Genomic DNA, 24,110 nt, shown 5'->3' with positions numbered 1-24,110 from the left:
TATAAATGTGCGCAACAATTACAAAAGCCGCAATACTAATTATCTATAAGATTCAAATGACCATTGTCGACAAAATCTGGCCTGGGTAACGGACACGGAAACATAGGAGAGTACATAGAGTGTACATAAGAAAATACATTGCAAGTTGTCCCCATAGAAATTACGTGTCTGGAAGTTTTGCTACTCGATAATAGATGGCGCCACATATACTTAAAAAGTAAGTTATATTCTTTATGGGTCGGTGACAAGATTGCCTCACTTGGACATTTTATCAATAAGTTATCTTCATGAGTTTAGCTTAGCTGCGAGGATTATTTCATACTGGGTGCGAAATAAAAAATAAAACAATTTTTTTTTAACATCATTCTTTACTCCACGAAACAAAATTTAAGTACACAATGGTAAATTTTAAATTCAAAATTTTATAACTATTACAAAATGAAAACAAATTAAGACAATCTTAAAAATTACAGTGCTCGTTAGTTTAATATAAAAATTTAATTCGAAAATGTTTTGAAAGTGTGAATACTGCCTGGTTTTCAGTGTTACCAAGGCTTATTACATTTTATATTCAAAAACTATTTTGACTTAGTCTGTTGGCTAAAAAAATATGATTACTATATTATGAACTATACAAAAATAATATTCTCTTTTATCGGGATTTATTTTGTTACAAGCAGATCCTTTCTAACAGAGATTCTTTATTTTCAATGACACAGATTATTAACATTTAGAGAGCACAGTGAAATATTGTAGCTCAGACGAAAGATGCCGGTTACAATCGTTCTTAAAAAGTTTAATCACAAAAGGTTATGATAGAAATATGAAAACTCCATTTTAGCGTTTTTTCAGCGGCTCATCAGTTATAATTAAATTGGTGAATTTCCGACCCTGGGGTTACACAAAACTGTACGAGTGGTACATACCTATCTTTTACCTCATTGTACACGTCTATTATAATTACTGACAGGACTTTAGTCTTAATCAATATTTTGTCTAAATTGTGGCACATAAGTACAGGTCGCAGAATATAAACGTGCTTATATATAAAAAAAATGGTATATATCTCTCGCTTCTGTGGTTTTCCTGCGATAATTCGAAATCTGTTTGTTAACTTCAAAAATCACACTTTGGATCAAATAAAATTTAAATGTACGTTAGGTAGAAATACAAACACCAAACACTTTAATAAAAGTTTGGAGTAAGAGATAGATGTCGAATACTAGAATAATTTTAGAAAAAAACTAAATATTAGGCAAGTGAATAGTAATTTTATATGTATTATGTACAAGCCACAATAAATATTAATTAAATACTTAATTTTCGGGAACCCGTTATGGTGTTTCCATAATTAAAACTAATTGGCACACTTTCACATTGAGTTACTAGCAAAACTATAGCTAATTAATAACTAAAGAGGTTTTATTCTTTTAATCTAAAAACAGTATGAAATCATTTCCGTGACAAACGATAAAACTTTCGTTCTATAATTAATACTATTTACATTATTGATATGTGTCTTTATTGCGGTGGATGTGAAATATGTATTTTACTTTTTATTAAAAAATATTCATTTTGAAATTACAAAAATCACTGGTTGAGCTGAAAATTATTCGCTATAAATGCTTAAATAACACTATTTGTATTCTATGCTATATTTACAGATTCTCACAATCATGAGTATTATAATTGCACTTTATTTGTATGCGGGTCGCCTCTAACGAAGATCATCATAAAAATAAATACGCAATCTCCATGCATTCGTTCATACGCACATTTGTATGGCAGTTTTACTTAGATATCATAGTAACCTTGGTTCTAGAATTGACACGTCTTTCGCCGTTGGCAATCTATGGCGGGCGTAAAGACAAATGTCAAATTCAGTACTTTTAATTTTAATTTTGATATACAGGGCACACTGTAGTGGCCAGTGTTCGCAAGAGGTTTGTTCTCGTTGCGCGAGTTCCTTGCTGCAGAGACCGACGTCATCGCCGTCACGCAAGTGTTACTTCTTGATGTCAGGGTCCATTTTTGTTTTGTCCATCGATGATGACACCATGCCGCTTTGGGGATATAACTTGTCTAAGTGCTTCAGTGACTCGTTGAGGAAGTTCTGAAAATAAAAATTGATATGGTTAAAATTCATGATTCAAATAATTTGTTACTCTTATGTTATGGGCACTGTGACTTTATATTTTTTTTTGTGTGATGATTTGTAATTACTGTATTTATTTTTACTTACACTGATAACATTTTACTAATTATTTAATTGCCATTTGATTTGAAAAGAAAATCCAATCTCTCCATTTACTCAATCATCCACTTCACACTTTATAAAGCCGCATACACACCTGTATAGCCGTAAGCGCGGCCACAATGGCAGGCCCGCCGAAGCCGTGCGAGATGAGCGAGAAGTGCGTGAGATGGCGCTGTATGGCGGGCTCCAGTAGGTGCGGTGGCCGAGTGTTGCATAGCGGCGACCGGTCCTGGTTTAGCAGGTCCATCAGCTCTTTAATTACCTGGAAGGGTGATATAATATAAGAACTCTGTTGGGAAACCCGGCCACCAGGCTCGATTCGTATTGAATAAGTGCGAGGTAGGGGTGCGCAAAAATTGTAGGAGAGCCGACTAAGGTGGTATGGCCACGTCAAGAGGTGACTACTGGACTACGTGGGAAAAGCGCTGCAACTTTCCATCCCCGGTAGAAGTTCTAGACGCTGCCCCAAAACTTCTTGGAAGGATGTAGTGGTAAGAGGTCTGAGGGAGTGGCAGATATTCGGGAGCAAACCCGGTGATATAGCGAAGTGGAGAAGAGAACTCAGGAAAGCTTACCTAACCACACTATCTAATGCAGCACAAATTAGGTACACTGGCTGGCTAAAGGTACATTAGTATGGATTTGTAGCCAGTTTGTTAGCCAGTAGTTAAGGTATACAACGTTATTTTTTGTTTATGCGAAACCTGATACACCTATCTAGTATTTTTCTGTAAAGAATCTATGTACGAAATTTCAAAACCGTATCATGAAAAATCACAAAGTTATAAGCTTGTTAAGTTACGGGACTGTCCGTAAAAATACATAATCACCACAAAACGCACATGCCGCGCAACGCGATAACACTGTGCGCTCGCGCCCGCTATGAACTCACCGTGACCTTTGTTGTGCGAGAATAAATACCTATTTGTGGTGTCCAACATTCAAAGTTTTTTAGATAATTTTGGGAAAAAATATAACATGGTGTAAAAACGATTGGAATCGATTCAGTTACTGATTCTGAACAAACTATATTCAGGTTTCGCACAAACAAAAAATAACGTTGTATATGTATGGGAACATAAATGTAATTTTCATTTGAAAAGGTACCTGTTTAGTGGCGGACAGCAAGTCGCGCCGGCGCCGGGAGTCGTGCTCGGCGTACTGTCGCGCGAGGTACTCGGCGAGCGCGCGCGCAGGGAACTCCGTCTCACACACGTAGCCGAAGTCGCGGGCTAGGTGCACTGCTTCCGCTGTACCAATGAGGAAAAGCGTTAGGAACATGATCTTTTAGAATACTTCCGAAGTGAAAAGGAACTTACGCTCTCTTTTTTTAAAACGGGGTCCTATAAATAACAAGCTTTCGTGCTTGGTTAAAATTAGTTTAAATTATAAACGAGGTTTTACAACAGAAAGGTTATCGCAACTCCATTTCAGTCATTTATTCCTAGGTTCACTGGATATTTATCTGGTTACTGGCCCTAGATATCTTGATTATATTTAAACCCTGAACTAGACCATTGGTCAGTGAGTCAACAAAAGACAAATCTCAATCATGAATCACTTCGATAAGCAAATCAACGCATTAATAACTGTATGCAAACTAGTAGTTAACACAAATAGATTGTGTTAGTAATAAATTATTTTATCTTTACTTACTAATAAGTATACTTTAGTTCCTATTTATAACAATGGATTAGCATTTGAAGCGAAATATAATGACAATCATAGCAACAAGACCCAACAAGGTATTAAAGATAAATTAGTCCCCAGGCCGGCGAACAAATTTTTTTTTGATACATATACATTTAAGACTTTGTGAGTGCCTTCCTTACGATGAGTCCGACAAACTTTTCGAATGCGCAAATTTTGGTGCCGCTGCGTTTTTTAATGCTTAACTCCTGAAATTGTCGATATGACGTCACTATGGCTCTTCGTACATACACGTTTCATCTTTTGAGATTCGTTTAATAAAGTTAACTAGAGAATGGTGGTCAACTTGTCCGATAAAGATCGTGCTGCGTTTGGAGTGTCCACCATCCTGAAAATGTCGGTATGACGTCACTATGGCTCTTCGTACATACACGTTTCATCTTTTGAGATTCGTTTAATAAAGTTAACTAGAAAATTGTGGTCAACTTGTCCGATAAAGATCATGCTGCGTTTGGAGTGTCCACCATCCGAAATATGTCGATATGACGTCATGTGTTTCTCCCCATACATACATGTCGGTCAAATACAACAATGATAGATAATACTATTCTTATTGCAAATATCGACTTGTTCGACAAATGTAGTGAGGCAAATAGTCAGTTCGACAAGAAAATGAGAAAAAAATATTACGATTGGAAGAAGTTTATTCTTTTTGTCAATTTCTGACTTAAATATTCACGTGCATTATTTAAGTATATTAATTGGCATACTACTTACCAATTTTAATTACTATTTTAGAAAAAGTAACCTGACTAAGACGTATTGTTGATAGTTTATATTATGTTAAGGAATAATATCCCACATCTATTAATGGACTGTATATCAATCAAAAGGTCTTTTTAAGTGCAACATTTTGTCTCAATATACCACTTATCAATTCTTAGTATTTTAGAAGATATAGCCCAAATAAGGCGTATTATCGATAGGTTTTACTATGTTAGGGAATAATGTCCCACCTCTAGGTATGAACCATATGTCAATCGAAAGATCTTTTTAAGCGCTATATTCCGTCTTAACATACCACTTACCGATTCTTAGTATTTTGGAAGACATAACTGATCTAAGGCATATTATTGATACTTTACATTGTGTTAAGGAATAACATCTCACTTGAAGTTATGAGCCATATTTCAATCAAAAGATCTTTTTAAGCGCAAGGTTGTATTAGCATAACTCCGACAAATTGTTAGTACTTTAAAAGCTAGAGCTTTTCTAAGAATATATTATCGGTAGGTTCTGTCAAGCTAATCCATTACTTCTTTAGTAACAAATTATATATTATTTGAAAAACCTTTCCAAATGAAACATTTCGTGTTAACATACTTCCGACAAATTGTTAGTAGTTTTAGAAGCTAGAGCTTATTTAAAATTATAATTATTGATAGATGTTTTCAATTAAATAAATCCCATCTCTAGTAATGAGTTATACATCATTCAAAAGACGTTTTTAAATGCAACATTTCATATTAAAAAACTTCGGCGAATTGTTAGTATTTCAGAAGCTAGAGCTTATATAAGATTATTTTATCGATAGGTGTTTTCAAGTTAATAAATCCCTCCTGTAGTAATGATACATATATCATTCGAAACGACTTTCTAAATGCAACATTTACTATTAATATACTTCACACCAATTGTCAGTACTTTATACCAAATCTTAAAATATATCTATATTTTCCGGACGGTGGACACTCCACATGCAGCATGATCTTTGTCGGACAAGCTTACCACAATTTTCTAGTTAACTTTATTAAACAAATCTCAAAAAATGGAACAGGTATGTACGAAGAGTCGTAGTGACGTCATACCGACATTTTCAGGATGGTGGACACTTCAAACGCAGCACAATCTTTATCGGACAAGTTGACCACCATTTTCTAGTTAACTTTGTTAAACGAATCTCAAAAAATGAAACAGGTATGTACGAAGAGTCATAGTGACGTCATATCGACATTTTCAGGATAGTGGACACTCCAAACGCAGCACGATCTTTATCGGACAAGTTGACCACCATTCTCTAGTTAACTTTATTAAACGAATCTCAAAAGATGAAACGTGTATGTACGAAGAGCCATAGTGACGTCATATCGACAATTTCAGGAGTCAAGCATTAAAAAACGCAGCGGCACCAAAATTTGCGCATTCGAAAAGTTTGTCCGACTCATCGTAAGGAAGGCACTCACAAAGTCTTAAATGTATATGTATCAAAAAAAAATTTGTTCGCCGGCCTGGGGACTAATAGTATCCAGTAGGAAATCGGTTCTCTTAATATTGGATTACTCAATAAGGTCCAAGTTCACTGTCAACATAAGCGTCCGTTTTCCTTAAAATAACTTTTTAATTTGCAAATTGAACTTAAAAGATCATAGTAAATACCAGAATTAAAAAAACAATGTTTCATGTTGTCAATGAACTTGAGCCAAAATATTATAGGTTGGTACTTAATTATAAAAGAAGAAAGCTTTTAATTACTAACCTTCTACTAAAGACGTAAGCAACGTAACGTTGGCAGCTTTCCGTCGTCCGGCCGGCAGGTTGAGACCAATCTTTTCCAATTTTTCACGCAGTAATCTCCCGCCATTTTTGCTCTTCGCTCTGAAATAAAGACGTCATTATTAATTGAGAGTAATTAAGAACGTTGTAGTAGGTAGTAGGTTTAAGCACGTTGCCCTTAATTGTGTTAAAAATGTTGAATGGAAAGCGGTAAAAGATGCGAGCCATTTAAAAAAGGTTTAAGAAATATTTGTTGTTTTTTGACATAATTTGCCTAGCCACTCAACAATGTTGGGGTCGGCTTCAAGGTATGACTGGTTGTCAGACTTACTGGCTTCTTCCTACCAGTAACGACTGACAAAAGTGTTCAAAAGACAGCCGGGACCTACAGATTTTCGTACCCTCCGAAATATCGTCATCGGTGTCCGATTATATTTAGAAACTTTTTAACACAAAACAAGATTTTTTCTACCATTTCCCTTCTTATTAAGTACAAATGTGTAGTAAAAAAAGAATTACGCTGCAACCTTTTTATTGTAGGGTCAATAACTTAGCTACTGACCGCTAGATGGAGCTACCGATAACGTATCGATTACCGTCTAAATTGTAACTCGTGATTGACGCATAGAGAACATAACTGTTCTACAGTATATATAACTTTGTCTCTTATGGAGTAACGAATAAGGTTGCTTTTTGAGAAAAAGTAATTTTTTCGGCGGCAAAATTCGGTTGGTTTGGATTGATGTTTAAAAATGGCTACCAGTTTTGAAATTAAAGCTCGTTATCGAAATTGTTTTGGACATACTGATAGTTTGTATGAAGCTCAAGAATGTGGGTTCGCTGTTCCTGTTACATATATATTATGTTTGTATATTATTTCAATTTTGACAGGCATTTTATTTTAACGTATTGTAACGGATCTTGGTATAGTTGCGTTCGTATGCACTAAATATTGTTTTCTGTCTTGTCGTCATGTTTTAGAATTCAGTTTTCTAATGGTAAAACCAAAAATAGTTGATTCAAAGTTTTTCGAGTTTGTGTTTGTCAAGAATAAATATTTAGCTATTTTCCTTTGTTTATTTGATAAACTTCATTCTTCATAATATCCATTAGCTACATATTTCAAATCTCGTGCCTTCAATGTATATCTGCAGTCATGTTAAGATTAGCTTCATTTTATTAACGTCTTCCTCCCCTACGGACTGGGCTGGTATGCGAACAAATTCCTTACCAAATTGTTATTAGTTAAAGAATTTTCATACTACACACATACTTCCGTCTATTTATAGAATATTTATAGAACCATCATATTCCTTCAAATTATAAAGATAAATTGTTTCTTAGGTATGTGTTTCAATTGTGAATGAAAAGTAAATTAGCGTGTCTAACCGTAATCTGATATTAATCTGTGTAATTAAGAAATAAGTAATCAAATCAAGCTCTTCATTTCTGTTCCATTACATGCTGTTTGAAGCCAACCGATCGAATAAAAATATCATTTCAAAATTTACTTTTAATTGGCTATCAAGAAGCCGCAAAGCTCCAACAGAATCCGTGACCAATGATTTTACTATTTCTTATTTACACAATAGTTAAGGTGAAAATAATCACAATTGTAATTAGACAGCACCGTTACACGAGTTTAATATTTTCACACGTTCGTTTAACCAACGACAAAAGAAGCAAGACTCATCCGACCCGCTAACGAGCCAAACAATGAATTTGAATTTAGAATCAATGGAAAAACTAAATCGAATGAATCGACAGATTGGAAAGAACTAATGGCCATCGAATATCGAGTATGTATCGGATACTCAAGTGTCCGATTAAAGATATTATCAATCAAGTACGTCTTTGATTCGAGTAAGATAATTATGACGAAAAGGTACCGTTGCCCGATTTCCCATATGTGTTGTTTGCTGCGGCTCTTTATGGGCGTCATATCAAATTGACATATTGAATTTTTGAGTAATCGATATTTTAGCTTTTACCGGCTGCTAAGAAACATCGATTGAATGTGACCACTCGATGAATGCGAGATCGTTTCATCTCCAATTACTGAATCGAACGTATCGATATGAAAAATAATAAAAATAACTTTCGTATCGTAAACCGGCGGATCCATTAATAATACGCGTTTGATTAAATCAAAATGGCGTTTGTACTTACGACACAATGAGTTTTTAGAATTTCGTCATAATGGTCGGCGGCATAGGTGTGTTTTGACAGCATAGCTTTTGTGGAAAGCGGCTGCGGATACCGAGGTTTTACGAGTGATTAATTTCATTAGAATTTTGTTTTGAAGTAAGTACCTCTGCAGTTTTGTATGTGACAGCGGGACTTTCTTTTTAGTAAAATGTGGCACGCATCGGACAACGAAGTACACGTGGAAGACCCAATAGAAACTAGTAGTGTTTAATTGGCTATATAATTATAAACTGGCTGTTTATGGATTGTTTTAATTCGAATTTATCTACGTTCCTGAGTTCAGTTTACCGCTCAATCTACAATGTTATGCTCAGTAGGTAGTGCTTCTATTTCGTGAACTACGGTATCATTTAACTATAACTGACTTTTAAATTAAAAGAATAACATTTCCAATTAAATAGGTACCTAATACTCTTGTCTATCGTCGTCTCCTAGTTTTGCTTAATTTAGATAAAATATTAATGCAATTACCATATAAGCAGACACAGTTTCAGAATGCGAAATATTCGAGTTTGTACTTAGAATACAAGCAGCTGCCTTCTCCCGCCATTACAGGCGCAGTGTTGCCATCGTATAAATTATTTCCTAAAGCCGCAATAAAGGTTGCATGGCGTTTTGACACAACCATCGTCGTGTAATGGCGGCAATTAGGGCTCGGTGATGCGCTGTTTATCGCGGTCTAAATTTAATAAAACAAGTAAATTGCGCGCGCGCGACAGGTATTAATTGGTTACATTTTTTTGATGTTGGTAAGACTGACTTGCATGCTGTGGCGGGAAGCGGTATGATGGTTGGTATATGCCATAGGTTTAGCTTATAACCTCTTTGCAGTATTTTCAATCACTATAATATACGTTGATAGTCACCGAACTTTTAATTATACTTTTTCAACATTGCCCTAATTTTAATCTTCATGTTACAACGATCACGTACAAACTAGGATGTGCTTAAATGATCTCATAAGTTGGCTAGGTAGTCATTACTGCTTCCTTTTGTGGAATAATTGGATTTTTTATTAAATCATGATTGGACAGTTTTTTTGCTGAAACATACCGAGCTTCAGAGACGAACCCGGCCGAAATTTTACTTATGTTTACAATAATATTACAGAGAGGAAAAAAGTTGATTATTTTGTCAATTAGACATTAAACACGATTATGCAATAATAATATTTTTTAAAAGCTAATTAGAGAAAAATAAAAGCAGGTAGCAAGCAATGACTTAATTCATAAACCTAGTCCAAAGCAACGGTATTTATATAAAACAAGACACGATTAAAATGAGTTATCTGTATGTAATAATCGATAATTATATTCAATAAACATATAAAGGAAACAACCGTTTTGAAGCTTACGACCGCAGTACAAAAACTGCATCGTAATTTGACCAGCAGTTACGGGTTCCGTCATTTAAATAAACTAGTTACTTGAATATTCAATTACAGGGTTTTTTACACTTTACCACGATTATGTAGGCTGTTTAATGTTTCTTTATTGAGATGGTAATTTTATGGGATGCTAATGTTTAAAGGAAAAGTTATGCCAGAAAGGGCGTCATCTAGGTATATTTGGCAAAACGCTCTTTACAACCATTATAATTGGTAACAAAAACAGTTTATTTTCTTCCAAAGACACACTGAAAAATCATCTATCAAACTTGGCTGCGAAACAGCACTTTTTGAACGTAAACCTTGTCAAACCAAAGCCCTCAAACGCCCACCAGAAAGTGGTGAAACTTTCTATACGTTCCAATCACTGGATATAAGTTAGAAATAAAGGAAAGGCGACTGATATTACGAAAAAGCTTGAGCTTAAATATTTCCAGGATAAAATATCATGGTACCCTAAATATCTAAACAACCGCTAACCAAAACGGTCGAACTTAAAAGTCAAACATGTATTTACGCTGGCCGCAAACTGTGCAGTGTTGCCAGAACAAAAAAACTGTAATAAACCAACCGCACGGCGGAACTTACAGGGCGTCGTCACCGTAAATTCAATATTACAGACAGTTGATGCGAATTTGTCTTGTAACTTCTTAATATTTATTATGCATTTTAATTAACTTAGAGATCAAATTCAGCTGTAGGTTTAATCATTGTATTTAGGTACACTTTTGAGCCCGCACCGGAGTATAAAAAATGTGTTGTTAATGTTAATTTAATCGCAGGAACAAAACGTTTCATAATTTATTTAAATCGACGACTCCTTTCAACAGTTGTAAAGCATTTAATCGATAAACCATTAAACTAATGTCCACCATTTTTCTTCTATTTTTAAAAATCGCTCGACTTTTTTTTCAAACTTTATAGCTTGCCAATCTTATTCAACAAGGAAGTCCATCAAAAAAGTTTCTACCACGTACCTTCTAAGTACTCCTCCAAGTAGTGACGCATTCAGGCACTCGGGGGGTGACAGTCTCCTCTGAACCTCGGCTACTGTCACCTTGTACTTGCTGGTGGATGACAGCAGTGACAGGCGACCAGGGACTGAGCAGAACACGTCGTTAGGTGCACAGGAACCCGTCCCGCCGAGCCCGTCACGACCTTTCATTGCTGGAAGAAAGGAGATGATTAGAAGGAGTTTTGGGGGCACTTTTCCGCGTTTTTGAAGGTAATCAAAAATCCTTCTATGTTTTCTAGCTTTGGCAAGTCAAAGGCGCAAGACACAATATGGCAGTCTACAGTATTTTCTTTATCAAAGTGAAAATGTGGACGAAAGTACCTAAGGGTTTCTTAGGAGTAAGTAACGCATATCTGAGTTTCACATTATTCGGTATTAGGTACTATATACCAACTCATTCTATCTGGCTGAAATGTGTGTAAGTATCCTTTTAACTAAACACACCATTTTGTTTTAAACACTATATTGTCAAATGTAATAATTCCAATATTTACAACTAACTAAACGAGTTACCTTGACATTTTTTTTCAACCTAAGCTTATAAGCGACACCTACTAACTCATACCTACGTGTAATAGATAGTGTTGTACCTACCTACTCACTACTACATATCGATTACATCCTGTATCGAGATATTTAAACAGGAAATTGTATTTGACTAGGTATTTGTAGTCATTTCATTGAGAATGACGACGGGTCAACTTTTACTTTGCTGTTTGATGAATAGATATTACGGACTGTATCATAATGGGCCATCGTTGTTATAGGTAGATATTATTATTCTCTAATGTGGGCTCGTTGTATAAGCAAGAAGATAGTAAAATCTTATAAGGCATTATTTGTTTTAATAAACCATTCGGTTAAAAAATAAATATAGCAAAAAATACCTAATATTGCTTAGTTTACTTTGACCTCTCGCTAAAAAAAGAAACAAAAAACCCCCTGACAAAAAAAAAAAACACAATCGCTACAAATACATTAAACATACAGCCATACAAAATTGGAGTGATTAGCAAATCCTCGGCTTCAAATATCTACAATAGGGCCACTAACAATCACTGCCACGCCCCAAACATGAGCCCAGCTTGATCTCCATTCTCATTGTAATATTTCTATATGGCAACCCTAATACAATAAACATTAGTGTGTCATTATGTTGGCACCATACTGGCTGTTTAACACCCCGCGCTTTTTGCACAAAAAAGTTAAAGGTGCGCGCGCTTATTACCGGCCAATTATGTTTTGAATTATGTTTTTGAAGAACGTGTGACTTGCAGTCGTAAACTAACGTTTCTTAGCTGCCAGTATGTTTATTGTATCACAAAATAAGTTTTATGTACAAAAAATAACATTCAGTATCTTTTATTAATATGTAGACTAGGTATTCATCATAATTACAATTTCACAAAATAATTATTTTACAACTCAAAAACCATAGAGATTATAAACAAAAAAGGTCGAACCAAAGAGTCACTTCCAAAATCGAATGCTACTATTCAAATACCGATTGATTGATCGATACTTTTATTTATTTGATATTGATTCATTCGTCCGTTGAATGAGGTAGTTTTTTACAATCTACTTAGGAATATTGATCCACCTACTTGATAAAAGCGGTATGTTGTCTAATTACACTTTTATCTTAAGGGGGTCATCTTAGAAGCGTAACAATAAAATATTTGATATGTTAATAATGTGTAGTTGCTTTTTATCTGATGTCCGTGCAATTTATATTACATATGGCGGCCGGGAATTTAAGTGAATAATTTTACGCACTTAATCTTTGAATATTGAAGATAAATTGAAGGGGTTATTATGTCGTTTGTTAAAGATATTATATTTGCTTATGTTTATTACACTTTTATGTTAAAAAGTAGCTTGTAAATTGTATTGGAGAGGACAAAATAATGAGATTCCTATGATTTACAAAAACATAGGTCTTTAAATAGGTATGGCTAAAACCCTTGCAAAGACGTTTCTAAAAACACGTGAATACAATCTGTACGTGAAGGTTACTTACTTTTTAATAGTGGAAGATCAGTCATGAACCCCGTAGTATCATCCATGCCAGCATTCTAGAATGAAACGAACAATTTATTTATTACAAATAAATAAGTAAAAAGAAGACTATGTCTATTTATTGTTTTCTTCAAAAATCCACACTCTATGTAAAGTTATTCTAGAGGTTACCATATATTAATGTACTCTGTGGAGGTAACTTACGTTTCGAATGGATGTTGGAAAACTCGACCAAGAAAACCTCAAAAGTTGAGAACCTCTTTCTTGGGAAATCGGTAAAAACAACAAAACATTGTGTCTATTTTCACATATTTATACCATAACGTGTAATAAAAAACTGAAATATGAACTTTCCCACATTCCAAGCTATCGGGAAAGCATTTTAATTCAGTAAGCTTATTATGAAATTCCTTCTGTGCGCGCACATATTTCTCAGATATTGAATGTCCATCGTAATATCGATGCGAGGGTGAAATTTTAAATAATAAAAACAATATGTAATTGGCATTTTTTGTATTCGGTAGAATACACTTATTAAAGCAAATTTTTTTTGAGTTTAATTACTAGGTATATTAGGTAAAAAATATTGAGTCGTAAATAATTGAAGGTGATTTCAGGTTTTACTATAGGATCTAAATGAAAATGCTTGATGCCCAGGGAAAATTCCGGAATAAAAAGGAATCGACAAACAATACTAGGATATCTTCCGCAAACCAGTCAACTGTAGCCCCCAGAGTAAACATGTCCACTACAATCATAAGCCGGAAAGTCACATGGATATAATCCCAATTCTATCTAGAAGTAAGACATCTTGGCTAACCTAAATCTCCTAAGATAAATCAGTAGTCTGCGTTTCTTAGAGTGAAAACCTCGGAAATACAATATTGTTTAATTGCGATTCTAGGCAGGGGACTTTGCAAAGAAAATCCCATATATTTCTTTGTCCTGAAAAGTTAACTTTCTTACACCTACAAGGATTAATTCTAAGGCTTGTTGCACCTTCGAAGATTAATACTAAGGCATGTTTATAAAAAGTTTATACTCCTTACCGGCGTTTCTTCAGCGGAGTGCAGCGCATGGTGTAAGGCGAGCTCGTGCTGCTCCCGCGCACCGTAGTCCGCGCGCCGCTCGCCGCCGCCGTAGCTGAACCCGCCGTGTGACAACTGTGCAGAAGATATGGGGGTCAGTTGTGACAAGAGCAATAGGGCAATAGTTGCGATAGGGAGAAACGTCAGCTCTTCTTAAAACAACCGTTTAACTTTAAAGTTGAACGTGTTTCATGAGAACTGCCGTTTATGTTGTCGGTGGGCCTGAGTGTTAGGTACCTATAAGTTTGTATGATTGTCATGATTAAAGATCATCATTAAAGATTACTCTTATAAAAAATATGTTGCTAATGGTAAAGGCAAAGGCCTAAAGTTGATAGAAAAATAAATACAAATACAGGGAAGCCGTAAAAGCGTATATTTAATAGAATGAAGAATCCTATCAATTAGGGGTTTATACTCTAAGACTGTTTCCAAAACGAACTGTCGAAAAGGTTAGGTACTCATTTTAAATCAATTTACTAGTAGATATGAACAAGAAGTTTCACTTGAGGGCATTAAGCTTTTCAGCAATATTTCAGAAAAAATATTTATATCTTGGTCGCTATTTCATGAAATGCCATTCAATCACGTATAATGACATCGCATCTTCCTGCTAGAAATCGGCCACTATTGTACTGAATAGCCCGCCGTACCAAACCGGAGCATTACCAACGGCTAATCTGCTAAAGTGGCCCCAACCCTAACCTCGACGTTCAAACCTTTTTGTTGCCTAAAAATATTGTCGATGGACCAGTAAAAAAAGTAAACGCTAGTTCATATTCGAAAATCGAATGTCACAAATCGGATTTAATGTTTTGGGTGAGGCAATGCAATTTAGCGTCATTTATTATTTTAACCTAGTTTTATAAACATTTTGCAAGTTGGCTTTGCCAATTAGACAATTAATTAATTGAAATACTGTTTTCTGAGCGCGTATAACGGAAGTTTTGTGTGCTAATTGGCCGTAAAAGTCAAAGAAAAAGTCATCAGTTGACTTTATGGTAACAAATCAAGATGGCGTGCCTATTTGTATGACAATAAAACAAATTCAAATCTTGAATAATGTCTATGATATAAACGTCAATATTTATTTATTGTTATTAACTTGACTGCTTATTTAAACCGTTATATTCTTACCATAAATGAATACGTAACTATAGATAAGTATTGTATGAGATGACTTGTTTCTGTCGTTTACATGACATTTGCTTTACGTCCGGTCCCAATATTATATCTATCTGTTCTTTTGCTTACTAGAGATAATGTAAAAATCGGACCCTTTTTGAAACGACATTTTTTTGAGGCAAATTTTTGCAGGCCTAACTTCAGCTCAAAGCCGGTAGAATTATTTCATTCAATAGAAACCAAACAGACTTAAAATTACGGCTCAGAAATTCAAAACGGTACCTTCCTATATAATTATAACGCGATAGTTATAGAGTTAAAATTAATAACATGAACAATATAATTTTATCCGCTTGGAGGGTGAACTAAGCGGGAATTCTTTCGCGTGGGGCTATCGTAGGGGAAGCGCATAGTTTCTTACTATACTGCGGTGCACGAAAATCTATTTAGTAGAGAATATTTTGAGGGATTAGTGAATTAAGAGATTAGTTTGTATGGAGAGGAAAATGTCTGAGATCAGGGATTTTGAAATTAATTTATTTTCAGAAAGTTTAATTTGGTATTGCTCCTAATTGTACAGGCACTTCTTAGTTCGGTATCAGCACCTTTTTTTAAGATCCATCGAAGTTGAGATGTCTTATGAAGCAAAATTTGTAAAATCCAAATTGATCTCGTCTCACACTGTTTGAGATAAAGATAAAGATAAAGATTTAGATAAAGATAAAGATTCATTTATTGCATAACTGTGTACATATTGATGTTCATTAAATACAATAAATTAGATCAACAGTTTATCCAAGTCGGACATGCAATATTAAAATAAAGTAGAGAAAAAAAAAGAAAAAAAGATAAAAAGATTCACTGACAATACAAAAGTGACACTTCTAAATTACTTTTCCAAAATATTCATTTAAATTATAAAAAACATTATCAATTAAAAATTTCTTTAACTTTGCTTTAAACATATTTCCATTTAATTGCTTAATTGCTGATGGCAGTTTGTTGTATACACGAATAGCAGTAATATATGTACTTTTATAATAAATCATATTGTTAATACAAGGCAAATTAATATTATACTTATATTGTGTACGAACATTTTTAATGGAGTCACTTTTAAAATTAAAATATTGCATATTATTTTTAACAAACAAACACAGTTCCAGTATATAGATTCCAGTCAGTGTTAGGAAACCCTTTGTCTTAAATGTATCTCTTAAAGATTCAGTACTATACATGTTATATATTGTCTTTATACATTTTTTTTGGAGAATGAAAGTAGATTGTACATTTGTCGAGTTCCCCCAGTAAATAATACCATACGTTAAAATGGGATAAACATGTCCATAGTAGGCATTTCTAGTGATGTCCACATTTGTAGTTTCTGACAAGATGGATAATGCATAACAAGCACTAGATATTTTTTTATTTATTTTCGCGATATGCTCTTTCCAATTCAAATGTTGATCTATCGTCACACCAAGAAAATTAATATGATTTACTTCTTCAATAGTTCTGTTGGCCACGTTTACATTTAGTTTCATAGGTTTACTCTTGTAATTTCTTAGTTGGACTAATTTGGTTTTTGAGAGATTTACTTTTAAATTTAGTGACTGCAACCAATCAGTTATTGTCGTTAATGTTCTATTTATTTCAATTTCGTAGTTTGTAACATTTGCATCATCATTTGAGATAAATATAGTTGCATCATCGGCATACATTACACAAAGGTGGTTTATTATATTCGGTAGCTCATTTATGTAGATAAGAAATAGTTGAGGACCCAATATACTGCCTTGGGGCACACCCAGTAATACATTTTCAAATTCAGATTTAATTACCTCAACCATTTTAGTATTTTCATTATATACTTCGATAATTGTTGCCTGCATTCTGTTACTTAAATAATTTTCTACCAGTTTTAGAGCTATACCTCGTATTCCTATGCTTTCTAATTTATTTAAAAGGATGTCATATTTTACACAGTCAAAAGCTTTGGACATATCAATGAAAAGGGCAGCACATTGTTTTTTAACATTTATTTTGAATTTGGTTGTAGCTTGATAAAGTGACATGAAAAGCAGTTGTTGCGTTGCGTAGTGTTGGCGTATAAGACTACCCATAAGCTAGCGATTTAAGTCAAGTTAATGAGTATCTATGATATTGACCAGAGGTTTCATTCTAGTTGCTGGCCGAAACAAAGCACAATTCAAAAAAGGAATCCGCAGAAAAGTAAATAAAGGAGCTACTCACATGGTGCGCATGTATATCGTGGTGGTCCCGATGATGTCGCAGATGGGCGTGCGGCTCATGGTGCGCGTGGTGACGCGGCAGCAGCTGCTGCGGCGCGTAGTGCTGGGCGTACTCCGCGCCGCCGCCGCCGCCGCCGCCGTACTCCATGCCATGGCTCTGCTGTAGAGGTAAGGGAGTGGTAGCTTAGAAGGTTATGACGTCACTACTTAAACTAGCAGGAAGGAAAGATAAGCGGAGGTGCTATAGAGGTAGGTCAGGTGCTTTCTTGTAGGTCAAATAATTTACGGCAGGCGTGATGAAAATGATTAGATATTAGTGAACTAAGTAAATGCGCTCGGGTTCCTTGAGACATCTGTCAAAAATTGGTCTAGATTGATTGGTGATGTAGTTAAAATAAAGAGCGCGTTTCCAAAGTACGCGTACATATGAGACTGTTGCCAGTTCAGTTCCTGGCCCCCTGAACACCCGCATTTTCGCTAAGTTACTTTCTCCACTCATCATTTTATTTTCCATTACTCAAACTCAAAAATACTTATTCAAATTAGCCTGGTAAATCAGCACTTTTCAACGTCAAAATAGAAGACATCCTCCAAAACGGTCACCCTTCACCATTTCCATGTGTTTTTGCTGGGAAGAAGAAGTGACGCCATCAAGTCCACAGTAACACATGTCTGTCTAATAGGCTTACTAGCAATTAAGTTACTGACGTAGGTAAACAGAAGTGGGTCGTTGATCTGGGTGTTCCTAAATGTCCCGTTATAGTGATTATAGTTTTGCGAATTTCTATAGGGCTATAGACGATAGGCTTACACGGCCTATGTATGATATTTATTTATATTCCCGGCTTAGGCGTCCCCTTTGCTAAGCGAAAGGTTTTTATATCCAGTCAAGGAATAGGCCTTAATCATGTGAACACCCAAATGTGCTCACGGTGTGGCTGACTGATGATGCTGACTTACTTTTGTGTTCTGCAACCAATGAATGGCAAAACTCTCGCCCTGAAGTACTATAGGACTTCATGTCCTTCAAGTCATTCATCCAACTGTCCTCTAGTTAAACGTAAACCTGGGATATCCGACTTCATTTATAGATCTGTCACATACTTTTGGTGCCAAATACCTAACCATCAAAAACACTTGAGCTATCTTTAAGTCTGCTGTTTCCACTTTCCACATGTCTCTTCATGTGGTACCAACCTGTTGCTGATGATGCGGGCTGGCGGGGTGAGGCGCGGGCGCGAAGGGCGGCGGGAAGTAGGGCGGCTGGAAGTCCGCCAGCGAGGGCTGCGTGCCGCCTCGGAACCCGCCGCCGCCGAGCCCGAGCCCGCCACTGCCCAGCCGCTCCTGGATAATACAGAATAAGAATATTATTATCATTATAATCTCAGCTATAAGTAGGTCGTACACTGCTGAAAATAGGCAAACAAACAAAGAAAACAGCCTGTCCTTAGAAAACATTGGGTGAAGAGGAAAGAGGCAAACCAAAATGCATGTTGTTGAATGACAATTCGGTATGTTTCATGTACCTATCATATTGTCATGGAATTGTGTCTGTTGAGCGTACTATTCCGTCTAACAAAATTTTGGATTCTCTTAACATGATCATCAAAAAATATATATGAGGAATAATATATGAGGAATGAATCTCTGAATGGTCTGGGAAAAAAATTGTTTTTGAGGTATGTGAAATCTCCCAACCAATAGATTAGAAAAAGATAGTCCTTCACTACCGCGTTCTACTTAGACAGTTCTGTATCCGATTCCTAAAAAGAAGAAACTTTGAACAGCCTTGACTGTAAAATGATACAGCTTCTAAACTAGTGTTGAAATAAAACTAATGAATGTCTTTAATTGACATTGCAACATTCTAACCACTAAATAATATTGCTTACAGTTAATGGCGTTGAAAGCCATCATTCACGATGACGAGATCTTAATCAGATAGTGTAATTAAACCGGCTAATTATCGTATCAGTCGGTATTACACTCATTTACTCTAACAAACTGGTGCTATTGTGTCGAGTAAATTGGGGAGTAAAGATTGGGTCCAACGAGAGATATGCGAAAAATCCATATTTTAACATTGAAAACTAACTTGCAGTTTTGTTCACATTTTCTGGGAATTTAGTTAGTAGCCTAATATATACCTAGGTATTATAAACTCATCGATAAAAGGGCTTGTTACATTGATATTATTTTTCAAATCGGGCCTGTTTCTGAAATTAATGTTCAACAAAACAAGCAAACTTCAGCTTTATAATATTTAAAGGTTTTTCATGGAAACTATGGCACTGAATAAAATAAAAGAACTATTAGAATATTTTAGAAAATCTTCCATTACGGATTATTGACGTCTAATTAAATTATTTATAGAGAATATACTTATAGATTATTAAATGACTTAGCTGCCAAAAGTATTAGCAGAAGAAACTTTTTAGTTGATTGAAGAACAAATGAATGTTAAGCGAAATACAATGTATAATGAAATATTTGAGAAAGTTTTGGTAATACGCCTATAGTGAAACGCAAATGGTTGATGAAATTGCTACCGATCAATAGACTAGTAAGTAATCAATCATACCAATTTTGTGAGGTGCCGACGGGTACCTACTGTTACTGATTGATCTCCAATTAAAAAAACCCCTGATTACGAGAAGCAGTAAACACATACCTATTTTTTTTCTATACCTAATGACATCAAAGGCTCAATCAGGGATACTAATTTTTAGATAGATAATGGCTTTTGGCGGTAAATATTCCATGATTGTCTTTTGTTTTGAGCGAAAATTGTCTAGGATTTTTAACTTTCTAGAACAGGAGGAAGTTCTCAATTTAGATGTCTGTGTTTTTTTATGTTTATATTATGATATAAAGTTCACTTTGTCAACAGCAAGTTTACTTTATAAATTAACAAAATAAAGCTAAGTCTAATTGAGTATTTCGATTCATTCTAGTCTTTACTTAATTAGCTTTGGTATATTAATAGCATATCTCCTCTACAGGAAAACTTCCCGAACCCCAGTAATGTCGATCTTACAATCAGCATAGACAATGATGACCTTATGATTTCATTATAAACCTACACGCAATATACGAATTAGCACTTCTTGTCTATGATATATGCGGCCTATAATTATTTTTAAAGTTTATTTGATACCCGTTGGATTGTAGTAATCAATTTGTCCTAATGCAAAGAATTAAGCGAAATGTGATTTTAATGGGTTTTGATTTATTATAGTTGTAAGGGAAGCCATATTGGTTAAGTCATTTCTGAGAGATGATGATGATTTTTGGCACGTGCGTCATTACTTGAATACAAAAAGAGTTTTTAACTGAACAGTATTGAAAAGAATATGTGCTCTATGTTTGTCTGTTAGTAATTTGTTCGAATTTTCGAATAAGTTAACTGTTGCTTTGGCAATCAAAGGTATTTTTATTTCTCTATGCCTAGCTTGTTCTAGCTACAAAACTCAAAACGAAATCCCGATGATTTATAGGTAGAATAGTACATTATAAAGACAGTGTCAGTTTTCATAATTATGTTTTGATGCCTTTAAAATCGCGCCATGGGTTATTATAAGTAGTTTCATTCAAGCCATTTAAACTACTAGTAAAATAACAATAAAACTATTTAGAGCTTTCCAACAGTCTATAATAAATAACTTATTCATTATTTATTTATTGCATTGTAAATATTAATAAAAGTAGACTACATTCCTTAATGACTTAAAAATATATTCAATAACGTTTGTGCGTATTCACTTAATTACGCTAACGATCGTATAAAACGGTCAACAGACCGCCATCTTTATTTTGCAGTCTATAAAAAAAAACTCAAGCCATAGACAAGCTATTAAAGCTGAAAAAAGTTTGTATAGCTATTCCAATTTCAAATCTCTAGTGAGGAACCCATTCCGTCAAAATTATTCTCGATTTAATGTAGATCAATTACAAAACTTACGGTATCTATATCGAGTTACACCACGACACCTAATCGATTACTTTCGATCTAGTTTTTTTTATTTATTATCTGTTTTAATTTATGCACCTTGTTACCGGATGTGGTGAAAACTTGTCGTGATATGATGACATAGGTGCTACACACTTAATTGTTGGTCAAGTAGTAGTAGCGCAAAAATGTTTCAAAAATATTTTTTATTGGTCATTAAATTTTATTAATTGGTCCACATTCATCATAGTTTAATGTTTGAAACATTAGCAGGTAACTAATAAACAGCCGTAAATGGTTAGAAGTGATATTTCAAGTCTGGCCTCCGGGGAAAGTTTGATTGACCAATAAAGTCTGTCAAAAGTATCTGTTATCGCAGAATTTCTTTTATTATAGACTACTTCATCAAAATGTATGCTTTGACGTAGCTTGTTGGCAGAAAATAACACTAGAACGTCTAGACGTAGGTTAATTTGACAGGTAGATCCTTGATTAGTCATTGTCATTGAAATAAGTGTGGGTATACTTCTTAGAATAAGCTCCTTTATACAAAAACTTAACTACAGAATTTTTGATCGAGTCTTTGAAAATTTGCCGCTTAACCACTCTGTACTTTATCCTTAACTTTAAATACAAAAGAGACTGTTTCACTTTTATAAACTTATCTTATTGACCAAGCAGTTAAAAAAAGTTATATTTACGAATTATACATATTAAAACAGTCATGGTTACGACATAAGGTATTAAAATTGTAGGTATATAACAAACAAGTTCAGCCTACCTACAGCAGATGACATATTTTGGGGTAGTTTGCAATTTTCCTTCAGAATACGAGTTAGACCACGGGAAGCAGTGTTTTACATTTGATAAACTGTAATAAGGTTCTATGCTTCTAGAGCTACTCTAAAGTCAAGCCAATAAGTATAAGATGACGTTGCCAACGCTACGTGCGCGCGCGCCGTGTTGCAAGTGCTCTGATTTTGTTCACTTGATTTATGCGCGTAACCATAGTAAGATAGGAGGGAACTTAATTAAATTAGAATATTATATTTTATAATTAATTGTGTTATTTTGTTGGTAAGATTGAGTAAGTTCTTAAAGTGAGACATAATGTAGGTATACAAAATAAGCAATTTACCTAGTTTTGCATTAAAACTAAAGCCTTAATTAGATACATTGAATTTAATTATATCCGACTATCGTCAGCTATAATTTATTAAGTAGGTAGGTGTAAGTTATAGTTCAATAAAAGTTAATCGTTTTAATACAGTTATGAAAAGAATTCATATTCATATTTATTTGCATACCATAAAGTTATAAGGATGTTACAAGGGGCTTAAAGTTAGGTACATATTATGGACCCTGTTAGGGCACAGCAAAAGAAGGCTAGAAAGTTTAATTACAGTAGTAGATACAATACGATACAATAATAATAGATACAATAGTAGATTAGGAAAACGTTATTTTGCAAGTTATTCATTCGACTATCTTTTTATCGTCAAGATATTTATTCTTTAACGCTATAGTAGCATTTGCTTAGAAGTTTTTTTCAATTTGTTTGCAAATATATGTGTCTTTTTTTCATTTCTTAGTGTTTCAGGTAGTTTGTTGTAGATCTGTATAGACATGACTAGTGGGCTTGATGATTGCTTGATGATTTGTAATCGAACAAATGTCGCATAATTTTGCTATTCAATTGATTTATCTACCAAAACATTACTTTCTTATTTTCGTTGCAAAATGGTCTCTGAGCATCATCATCATCCTCCGAGCCTTTTCCCAAACATGTTGGGGTCGGCTTCCAGTCTAACCGGATTCAGCTGAGTACCAGTGCTTTACAAGAAGCGACTGCCTATTCTCTGAGCATAAATAGTAAAATTAAATTTTACCTTCAATCAAAAAGGCCTACAATAAAAAGTATTCAACCGATATCATCAAAAGGCCGATTGGGAAATCAAAAGACAATCTTGATAAAACAAAAATAAATACGTTCTTAATATTGTCTATGCGTGGAGGTGAAAGGAGGTATTGTTTACCCAGGTCGCGGGGTCAACGCGTGTTGGGTGACTAAGATGGAGACACTATACCACGGAATAAGGAAGGTGAGCGGAGATACCATAATGCAGGTAGGTCAGGCCTTCTTCTAGGTCATATTCGTACGGTGGGCATGACCACTACGATCAGTTACGAGTGAACTAACGAGGCATTCGGGATCTTTGAGACATCTTTCAACGATTTTTGATTACTATACAAAAAATGACCGGGTCCATAGAAGGCGTATTATGGCGAAAGGAGTAACGTTCCTCTTCCCGCACACCCGCATTTAGAAGATTATGGCACCTCCGCTTGTCATTTTATTCTCCATGGCGACACTACACCCATTACTTAGGAAGCTTGATAGACACACATATAAATCGGTGACGTGATAAATAGACAGATATACTGCCTAACTGTATTTCATAGCTTTAGCTGTCAAAATAGAAAATATTATATGATGTATGTGACTGTGTTTTGAGATAAAATGCGAAATGATGGCGTTTGAAATCCTATTGTTTGGCGGTGTTAAATAAAATATATTGCTTTTCGTATTGTGTGTTACAATCTTGG

The 24,110-nt window shown here is 34.7% G+C and overlaps 1 protein-coding gene across 1 annotated transcript in view; it reads right to left on the bottom strand.

The window, feature by feature from the left end:
• Positions 1-348: 348 nt before the first annotated feature.
• The window catches only part of LOC124641545 (transcription factor AP-2-epsilon), a 44,016-nt gene continuing 20,254 nt past the window's right edge, over positions 349-24,110 (bottom strand). Inside the window, exons 2-10 of the mRNA XM_047179645.1 lie at positions 18,752-18,898; positions 17,556-17,714; positions 14,139-14,252; positions 13,091-13,145; positions 11,033-11,222; positions 6,444-6,562; positions 3,365-3,507; positions 2,352-2,519; positions 349-2,113 (exon numbers count right to left, since the gene is read on the bottom strand). Coding sequence (XP_047035601.1) covers positions 2,006-2,113; positions 2,352-2,519; positions 3,365-3,507; positions 6,444-6,562; positions 11,033-11,222; positions 13,091-13,145; positions 14,139-14,252; positions 17,556-17,714; positions 18,752-18,898 — 1,203 coding nt within the window. The 3' untranslated portion in view covers positions 349-2,005. The remainder of the gene's footprint in view (positions 2,114-2,351; positions 2,520-3,364; positions 3,508-6,443; positions 6,563-11,032; positions 11,223-13,090; positions 13,146-14,138; positions 14,253-17,555; positions 17,715-18,751; positions 18,899-24,110) is intronic.

The sequence above is a fragment of the Helicoverpa zea genome, chromosome 22 (genome assembly GCF_022581195.2).
Source record: "Helicoverpa zea isolate HzStark_Cry1AcR chromosome 22, ilHelZeax1.1, whole genome shotgun sequence".
NCBI lineage: Eukaryota > Metazoa > Arthropoda > Insecta > Lepidoptera > Noctuidae > Helicoverpa > Helicoverpa zea.
This window is presented reverse-complemented; position numbering and strand designations above follow the sequence as displayed.